The 10,368-nt window shown below is 40.0% G+C and overlaps 1 protein-coding gene across 3 annotated transcripts in view; it reads left to right on the top strand.

Moving 5' to 3' along the window:
• Window positions 1-10,368, top strand: part of atp6v1h (ATPase H+ transporting V1 subunit H) — a 33,316-nt gene that overhangs the window by 1,778 nt on the left and 21,170 nt on the right. For 2 of the 3 annotated variants that reach the window (XM_034703243.1, XM_034703244.1), the window contains exons 3-9: window positions 770-869; window positions 1,963-2,052; window positions 3,447-3,560; window positions 4,395-4,499; window positions 5,607-5,666; window positions 6,637-6,734; window positions 9,499-9,691. In XM_034703243.1, coding sequence (XP_034559134.1) covers window positions 770-869; window positions 1,963-2,052; window positions 3,447-3,560; window positions 4,395-4,499; window positions 5,607-5,666; window positions 6,637-6,734; window positions 9,499-9,691 — 760 coding nt within the window. The remainder of the gene's footprint in view (window positions 1-769; window positions 870-1,962; window positions 2,053-3,446; window positions 3,561-4,394; window positions 4,500-5,606; window positions 5,667-6,636; window positions 6,735-9,498; window positions 9,692-10,368) is intronic. The other variant, XM_034703245.1, reaches the window with a different exon arrangement.

The following is a 10,368-nucleotide window of genomic DNA, read 5'->3' as shown; positions in this document are numbered from 1 at the left end:
AACTGCATGTTTTTTCTTAATAAGCTGACAATTTTGCTATTGCTCTATTGATTGTATTAAAACTATCTTAGCAACTTAATGCACTTGTTCTGTGAATCTTTCTGGGGTTTTTATTTTGGTGTAACAGTTTCAAGTTTGAAAGCTTTGAGCAAATCTAAATGCTGTGGGGAAATCTGCTCTAGTTCCTGTGTTGTGAGTCAATGTCTGGTGTTACACTTCCTCTTGAGCTCCTATCTTTTAATACAGTGATCTGAATAATGACTCACTTTAGGATTTACAAAAAAAATCTAATTATGTCAGGTTAAGTAATCCTGTTCTTGTCATAGCAGTCTACCACTGTGGGCCATTAATGGTGTTGTTTTTGCCTTAACTACAACATGTGGCATTTCCATGTTATTTGCCAAGATAGTGGAGGCCTCCCTTGTAATTAGAAGCAGCCTGTTAGTGACTAGAAAAAGCCCACTCCTTCAGTGAGGGTAGCGGCATACATATGTTGTCTTTCTCCAATTGCTCAGGATACTTTTTGATATCATCTCATGTTAGTCTCTGATTTTTCCATCTAAAGCAGCTCTAAATCACTGCATCCAACTATATGTTTTCTAAGAATCATGCTGGTAACTGACTTCATTTTAGGCTGAACTCTTAGGTGCTGCAAATTGAACCACAATAATAAAATCAATCCATTGGATTTGCTGCTGTTCAAAGTTAATAATGTTGTCAGTGAATTAAGCAGAGTAAAAAGTAAATATCTGGATTTATTCTCTTGTAGGAGTCAGATGATCTCTGCAGAAGACTGTGAATTCATCAAAAAGTTTGAGGTGGCCAGCTCTGAGGAGAAGCAGGTCATTCTCTCCAAAGAAGGACACCAGGTAAGACTTCTTTTGTGTTGTATGTGTATTTATGGGGATTTCAATTTATCAATTCAAATAGATAATAGTATCACAGCCAAAAGGCACATTATCCTCTTGTTGGGCTTGAATTAATAAATGCTAAGACTAAGTGGATACATTGGAACTGCCATACCATTAACCATACAGCCAGAGTTGCACAATGGCTGCAGAGTTTTTGACCTATACTGCAGCCAGCCACCAGGGGGCAGACACTTTGCTGTAAGCTTCACTTCCAGCCAAGCGAGATGCACCCCTGGTCGGAACGCAACGGATCAAAGACACAAGACTTCTATTTTTGCCGAATGGCGGAGCCCAACACATCAATCAACACAGAGCAGATGGAGCGGGACAGGAAGTCAGGCACCAAAACAAAATAAAAACATCCGGTTAGTTTTCAGAATAAAACACTCTGTGTTATCGTTAGATCGTTTTTAACTTAACTATGACAACAAAATATCATTTAGAGCGGAGGCAGGCCTGGAGTCAAAGGGTCAGAGGTTTTCAGAGGACCATAAAGACAACATGGATGAGGAGAGGTGGAGGAGAATCCTTGATTCAGTGATTGCTGTGGGAAAACCTAGGTCACATGACTTCAGGTGTCCGGAGGTCCTGCTCCATGGGTGTTGAGGGACAAGAGAGCACAGAGCCTGACCGCAGCTGATCGGAGACGGACCAGACACGGATCTGGTGGAAGTCCCGTGTTAGTCTAACTGGTGCACAGGGCCTACCTTTAGGTCGGTCGAAACTTTCTGACTAAAGGTTACACCCAGGCGTACGCCCAATCAGAGCACTCAGCCCCTGATTCAATCCCAGTGCCAACACGCCCAGCCTTTGCTGCCACTCACATTGTTTAGCTCTATTGTTACTGAGAAAAATTCACCATCGCAAAATTGATTCCAGTAAACCTCTGACCCAACATCTTTCATTTTACTGATCTGAATCAGTCTGCAGACTATTTTTTAGAGGTCTACAGACAGACAGAAAAGAGAAAAGCAATGGCTGTTTGCTCAGTTTATCAATAAGCACACGGGCGGTGTCTTTTTGTTTATTTCTGTTTTGTTTTATCGCTCAGTGTGCAAAGACCTTTCTGAACCTGATGGCTCACATCTCCAAGGAGCAGACGGTGCAGTACATCCTGACTCTGATTGATGACACTCTGCAGGTATGCAAACAAACTCACTGACAGTGGACAAACAGGACATGCATGCACATATATAAAGAGGATTTGAGAAGACAGCTGGACTATTGATAGAAAAGTCAAGTCAGTTTTTATTTTTTTAGCCAGATATCACTACCTCTGTCCTTGGACACTCAAAACACATCAATTTACCCAACAAAGGAAGAGTTGTGAGTTAGGTTGGATGTAACTTAAGATTTGTGGTTAAATGATTGAAAACACAAAAAGAACATGATTGTAAATTGCATAACACAAGATGAAGCATCTCCCTTTTGCTTGGACATTAGGAGCAACTGAGGGTGGTTCAAGTTATTATTGCTCTGAAACATGACTTTGAATTTTACACGTGTCAGTTAAAAGTGTTGGATTTGAGGAGCTCAACTGAGCTCTAATTTTTTTAGTGTCCTTTATTTTGCTTGTTTTTGTAAGCCACAAATTAATAGATGAAATCAGCTGTGAGTGTGTAAACAGTCAGAGAAATGCCATTAGGGAAAATGATGAAGCAGAAATAATTTTGTTATATTTTACAATTTAAAAAAGGTAAATGCTAGGTAACATATTCATGAATGCTTCCCTTCTTTCACATGTCAAATTATCATGACTTCAATTTGTTAAACATGCAGGGGAAACTCTGCATCATTGTGAAGTTTCTCAGTCTGAATCTTATTAACAAAGACCCAACATCAAGACAGGATAAGATCCAGTCCCATTTTACAGACAGGACTCAGTCTGATCTCATCTTAATCCACCATGAGCAGAGCACTTTGCAGAATTTAACAAGTTACAGCGTCAAGGACAAACTTCCTTTAACAGGCAGAAACCTCGAGCAGAACCAGGCTCATGTTAGACAGACATCTGCCTTGACCATGTTGGGGTTGGAAAGAGGGATAGAAGGACAAGAGGAGAGAGAGGTGATAGTGTGAGACGGATAGTGGTAGTTGTAGCAGCTGGAGTCTGGCACGTCCACAGCAGCAGGCCGTCTACAGCGAACGACTCAGAGGAACCTACAAGACAAGGGAGCTCAGGGACTCCAGAAAGGTCTATGGTTAGTAACTTTAATGGGACAGGAAGAGTTAAAGTTAGTGATAGGCAGAGAGAGGGAAAGACAGGATCCCAGTTTGTCAATGTTCACAGCAATAAGTAAGTAGTCCTACACACAATGGATATTAAGCCAGAGATGAGGACGTCAGACTTGTAATACAAAACATTTGATGTTAGAAAGTTCACTTTTCATTCTGCTTTTCTCAGGGATGATAATATCATTAATTAGTTACTTGAATCAATGATTCCTTAATTAGTCACTTCAGCTGAGCATAAAAGTTTAAACCTCTGTTCACAGTCCAAGAGCTCATCTCATATCTTTTATTATTATTACTCAGGAGAACCATCAGCGGGTGAGCATTTTCTTTGACTTCGCCAAAAAGACGAAGAACACCGCCTGGTCCTACTTCCTCCCCATGCTGAATCGTCAGGACCTTTTCACCGTCCACATGGTGAGTGACAGCATATTCATACTCCTGTTACTCTCTTTCAGAATATGGAGAATGCAACTGCAGGAAAAGCTGATTCATGTCAAACACAGAACAATGCCACAACCTTTTATTGTGATACGTATGATCAAATCAAAAGGGTTATTGTTGAAGTAGACAGGGATATTTAGCGGCATTGAGCTACCGCATCTTTAATTTTTGTCATAGCAGGGCATCAATAACTCCTCAGACAGCAACCTTGCACCTCTATGGTTAAGAAAAGCAATTACTGTAATGATTTATACCTGTCTTCTCTTTCTGAGCACATAAGCAGCACTTGCAAGTTAATTAAGAATATCTCCAGATGGCCTCCAGCAGGTGGCAAAAATGTGACCCAAGGCCCGTGACAATGTCCAACTGTCACACTGACTCTTGATTTTAAATTAGATTCTTGACATTTCAACACATCCTGTCCTGACAAGGGGCAAATTAGAGGGCATAATTTGTTCCTGTCTTACCTCCCGTCACAAGAGTGTGGCCGGAGGTTTTTTTATTTTACCTCATTCAGGGTCACAGGTATTATGTTCAGTTGGTTTATTGCTGGAGTTTTCAAAACAAGGTCACCGTGGAATTTAAAACTGAAGAGGCTTCAAAGCGTCAAAGGAATACTTGATTATACAGCTGGTGCCACAAAAGGGGAAAAGATGTAGCATTTCAGCTCTTTTTAAAACAAAGCACTCCTAATATACGTTTACTGTATGTTTATAAATGTCACATAAAAAGAAGAACTTTCAAAAAGATATAAACTTGCCTCCACTAAATATTTGTGCTTCATGAATTCAAAATGTCCTTCATTAGGCAGCGAGGATCATCGCTAAGCTGGCTGCCTGGGGCCGTGATCTGATGGAGGGAAGTGATTTGAACTACTACTTCAACTGGATCAAAAGTCAACTCAGTTCACAGGTATGTCGATCAGGAATGTTGCTGCTGAAATTTCTTGTAATACTTTAAACTCTACTCTCTGTATCAGATCACAGATGGTGGTGTCGTTGCCTTGAGAGGACAAAACAAAAAGTCTATAATTCTGTGTTTAACATACGCTTCAGTGTGGACATGTGGCCTGTGAAACATTCTCTCATTTTAAAGTTCCTTTTTACAACAAATTGTGTCGTGTCTGTTGTCTTGAACTTTTAAAAAAGCAGCCGTGCGGGTCGAGGGAAGGCATGTTCCACCCTGGAGACAAATTAAAAGAGGAGATGCAGGTCAACAAAATGTACAAAACGATCTTTAATAAGGTCGTAAACACCAAGATGAATACTCGCCTGGTGTTTATGCTCATTTGAAGATGAACATTGAGCTGTAATGGATCTGATGAAAGCAGGAAGGCACTCAGAACGAACACACGAGTCGAGTATCTGTCTGTGTTGTTTTTATTTCATTATATAAGTCTATGGTTTTCTTTTGTTTTACTGATCATGTAACTGGTCGATGCATTCTCAGAGGTAAGAACGTATGCTTCCTCCCACCCATACTGAGATCATCTCTACATCCCTTTTTCATGTCTTACACTCGGTGGTGTGGAGTGTTATGAGAGCTCGTCTGACTGAATGTAATCTTCCTGTATCTATTCAAATTGAGTTTGAGCAGGCTCGACAGACCTTGAGATGTCCCGATGAAACCTGAAAGTCCTGGCTTTGCCTTGGCAGATGTATAAAGTGAAGAGTGGGCTGATGATAAAACAGCTGAATATTGATTTACAGTTACTTTTGTGCTTCTGCAGAGCACACCAGAATATTTAAAAATACAGAAGGTCAGTGCAGGTGTTGCCAGCTCTTCCCTAAAGCCTGATATCTTCATCCTCTCTTTGTTTTAATACCTTTTTGTTGAATATGTCTCAAAACAAACACTGCTTCTTGACAATTGTTTTTCTCTCCTCAACAGTCAATCAGCAAATGAGTGAGCATCTGAAATGGTCTTATGATTACATCCAGTGCGTCTCTAACTGTAAAGCTGGATGGATTATGAACAATTCTGCACTTGTTTTTTGTTTGTTTGTTTATCTCTCATTAGAACCTTCATGGTACAGGTCCAGAATCAAGCTCAGGAGCAGGAACAATTTCCCCCAGTGAAGTGAGTATGAGTGAAGTGCATCTTCAGTCCTCTGGAGCTTCAAAAGAGAAACTAATACAGGGGTTTGTGGAAGCTGGGTCCTGTCAGCTGTCACTGAACTTTTACATATTTTCTTCCCCCTCTTCATCTCTCCCATCCTGTTCTTGCACTCAGTGATAATTTCAGATTTTACAGAGACCTGAGTCTGTTAACATTTTTTAGAGGAGTCCTCTATTTAGACAGCATGGTGTTTGCTGCCACTGGTTGGTTTCTAATCGTACAAGTGGAAATTGCATGCAGTAAGCCACTTTTCGTTAATGCTAAAAGCGCATGACAAACAGCTTTTCCCGTGCATTAGGGTAACGAGGGAAAATTGGAATAATATTTTCACAGCAGCAGCATCCTACCATTTTAGCGCCCATATTTTCTCAAGCATAGCGTGATTATTCTGAGAAATGTGCTCAGAATGCTGTTTGCACAAGCGCTATCTAATAACCAAACATCGTATTTTCCTCTGCATTTTCAACCAGGTAACCTCCACTCTTCTGCTCTTCTGTCGTCACTGCTGCCTGCTCTTTCTGCTGGACTTCTCTGCTTCTCTTTAACTCTCTCTCTCTCTTAATTAACAGATTAATGTGATCTATTTTCTCCTCTCAGCTTTCTCCACTCTAATCTCAATTGACATTCTTCTGCTCAGGTGTGGTGGGACACTTTTCCCCACTGTGGCACTGTATTGTTCTATTGGGTCTGTGATCTAGCATGACTTGATATCCACTTGAACACAGTAGGCTGCATGTGCAATGCGTCAGGTTTTGATGGGTGACAGTAATGCAAGTTTTGGACTGGCCTTCTTCTATGTGCTGTATCTGCTTGTCAACTACTCTGTGTGTTGCAGGACTGCACTAATTGTACTTGACCTTCTAACACTTTGTTTTCCTGAACAAAGGTTCTCCCGTCTGTTTGAGTAAATGTTTACCTCTGTCCTTCACAGAGCTCTCAGTATGTCCAGTGTGTTGCCGGTTGCCTTCAGCTGATGCTGAGGGTCAATGAGTATAGGTTTGCCTGGGTGGAGGCTGATGGAGTCAACTGGTGAGTTGTGCCTCCTTTTTAACAAAGTTTTGCATTTAGTGGCCAAAGATTTCAATGTGATGACATTATCTGTGTTTTTGTTTCAGTTCTGTTTTCCCAGTAGATTTTATTTATCAATTTGTTAAAATGACCGTAATGAGGGTCGCCGTTGGCCTAGCTGTTTAAGTGTATCTTGTATCCAGAGGCTATAGTTCTCGTTGCAGCAGTCGCGGGTTTGACTCCCAGCCTCGACCATTCGCAGAGAGTGTCTTCCCCCACTCTCTGCTCCCCACATTTCTTCAGTCTCTTCAGACAGCTGTCTCTCCTCACCTGTCCTATTGAATAATGCAAAAATGCCCCAAAATACAACTTGAAAAAATAATAATTATCATAATGACCCCAATATAAGACCATCTTCTTTCTTAAAGTACTGTACAATCCGTGTTTTGGTGCCATTTTTTGTTCACAACAGTAAAATCAATCAATCAATCAATCAGACTTTATTTATAAAGCGCTTTTCATACAATGACATTGTAACACAAAGTGCTGTACAAGAAAAACAACTTGAAATAGAATAAATTAAGAAAAAGGTCCCAGCCCCAGCCCCGACCCCAAACCCACCCCACAATCGTAAGGTTAACAACACAATATGCAACAATAGTAATAAAAACAATAAAAATAACATAAATAAATAAAAAATCTACATAATTTGCTGAACGAACTGAGGAAACGCTCTGATAATATCTTAATGAGGAAACACTGGAGGTAAAATAAGAATTTAAAACTCAAAACAGGAAATTAAAATTACCAAAGTAAAATACATATCTAAGATAATAAAAGACTAAAATATTAAACCATTAAAAGAAAATAAGATGTGAGACTTGAAATAAATAAATAAGTAAATAAATAAATAAAGTAGAATAAAAGTGACTAAATTTGAAATAGATAATAAATAAATAAATGAATAAATAGATAAAACTATTAAGAATAAAAATAAAACTTAGTTAAAAGCAAGACTTAAAAGGTAGGTCTTGAGTTTGCCTTTAAAAAAAAAGGCAAGTAAAACGACTCACCTTGTGACAGCTTTGCAGCTGGAGAATGAAAGATGGAGAGAGACAGTGATCGTGCGGAACAAAGTAGCACAGAGACAGACTAAGTTATTCATCGGCTGAGGCAGAGTTATGATACAGATGCCGCACAGTCATTTGACGGCTGTCAGTCAGTTAAGACGTATGTTGTCACAGAGAGTCATGTGAGAAATTGAAGGTTGGTGAAAAATGAGACAAAGGCCTGCACATTCACAGTGCCGTCATACACCTGATAGACTGAAGGTCGTCTTCATTTTATTTATTTATTTATTTATTTGTTTGTTCGTTTGTTTGTTTGTTTTGTTTTTAAAAATATATTCTGGCATTTTTGCCTTTATTGGATAGGACTGCTGAAGAGAGAAAGGTAATGTGGGGAGTAGAGAGCAATGGTCGAGTCCAGGAATCGAACCAACGACCGCTGTGACAATGGCTACTACCTCTGTATATGGATCATGCCCTTAAACAGCTAGGCTAACAGCACATCATTTTGTGGTATTTAAATACCAATAACAAAAGTGCTTCATTTACAAACAGAACATTTAATTTAATTTATATGTGACAATTTAATTTTGAAAGATATTGTAACATTATTGAAACATCATTTTATTTAAAATGTGTTTAAAAACAACTGCACACCTTGTGGTATTCAATATTTTAGTTCTATCATTATTTTGGATTTTAAATTATATTCAAAGATTTGGTCTTCAGACTGTCTGTTTCTTGAAGAGGAGGAGGAGGGGTCACCTTGGGTTCAAGAGTGAGAATGAAGGATGCAATGAAGGCAACATCCACTTCTACTTAACTGTCACTTAGCATTCACTAAGGTTTCAGAGCAGGTTATACCTCATTAGCCACGAGGCTCATGGTTTAAAGTACGTAAGTTCCATTAATTAAGTAGAGTTTGAGTGTCCACTGGAAGCATCCTGACAAATATGCAGCCATAAACTTAATTTAAAGTACAGGAAAAATACAACAACTGGAAAATCTCTGAGTCTCACAGGTCAGCTCCACTCGTGCCATTATCCCTCATTTAAAATAATCCAGAGAGAGCAGTCATCAATAGTAAAAAAAAAAAAAAAAACCTCAAGGGCCATCCTGTCAGATCCTCAGTGAGGAACAAGTCAAAGTACATTTCCTTAAAGAGCCAATTACTGAAAAAGTGGAAGACCTCATGTATCTGTTAATGCTGCTTCAAGGAAGTTTCACTGATGGAAGCAAATGAACCTTACTTTTTGAGTTCAATAAGAGGAACTGAACTCTCTTTATGGCTCTGAATGAACACACATTGATTCTTCAGTGTGATGCCTGGAAACTTCATAACATAGATTTGTTTGGAAATTGTATGACATCCTCAAAACAAACCTCACTTTGGCTCAATAATTATTGTACATCCACAAGCGAGACATCCTTGCACTTAGCAGCTATTTCTGTAAATGTAGGACACGCCGGCTCACTGTTGTCATTAGTACTGCGTGTTTTTTCAGTTATCTAAAGACTGTCTGATGATGGTTATGAATGAAATTTTGAGAGATAATGGACGAGCAGCATGAAGGCACATGGTTGTGAAAGCTGTTCTATTAGTAAAAAGGTGGTCGACGGAGATGTTTGTCTTTTTTTCCAGCACTTTCCCTGCCCCCTGCCCCCTCCTCCTCCCCATATTAGACATTATTATTCATTCTTTTCTTTTTTCCTCATAGCATCACAGCCGTGCTCAGCAACAAGTGCGGCTTCCAGCTCCAGTACCAGATGATCTTCTGCGTCTGGCTCCTGGCCTTCAGTCCTCAGCTCTGTGAGCAGTTGAGACGCTACAACGTGGTGCCCGCTCTGTCCGACATCCTGCAGGAGTCTGTCAAGGAGAAGGTCACTCGAATCATTCTGGCTGCCTTCAGGGTACGTGGAGAATTTCTCAATCACTCTGGAAGGCCTATGAAATACCAAAATCTCTCAAGTTTGAACAAAAATGTTTGAACGAAGCTGGTGAAATTGCTGACCTGTATTGTGGGTGTGTATTGAAAATGCATGCCTTTGATAGGAACACACTCACAGGGCATTAATGAAAATATAAAATGATCAGAAATAGATTTAAACACACTCTATTTAACCTCATTATAAATGCGTTCAGGCAGAAGCTAGGATTATGGCGAAACACCCTCTCTAACATTGGACTTCCACCAGATCCATCTCTGATCTGCTGCAGTCAGGCTCCGTGCTATCTCGTCTGTCAACACCTGTGTTTTTATAACGTAGCACAGAGCAAGACCGCATGACAGCTGGAGTCATGTGACCAAGGTTTTCCCGCGGTAATTACCGAATCAGCAATTCTGAAATTAGACTGGATGCTTTAATTTTGTTTCGGTGCATGACTTCCTGTCCTGTTCATTCTGCTCTGTGCACTTCATGCTCCGGCACCCGGCAAAAATAGACGTCTTGCGTATCTGATCTGGAGAGCTCCAGAGCTCCAGAACGCTGGAACACAACAGATCCAGTGGAAGTTAACACATTGACTGGAATAGAAACCAATCAGATCAGGTGCTGTGATGGATCAAACCGGACATGGCTCTGGTGGA

This window comes from Notolabrus celidotus, chromosome 15, assembly GCF_009762535.1.
Source record: "Notolabrus celidotus isolate fNotCel1 chromosome 15, fNotCel1.pri, whole genome shotgun sequence".
Classification (NCBI taxonomy): Eukaryota; Metazoa; Chordata; class Actinopteri; order Labriformes; family Labridae; genus Notolabrus; species Notolabrus celidotus.
The sequence above is the reverse complement of the archived record's forward strand: the minus strand, read 5'-3'. Positions and strand labels throughout refer to the sequence as shown.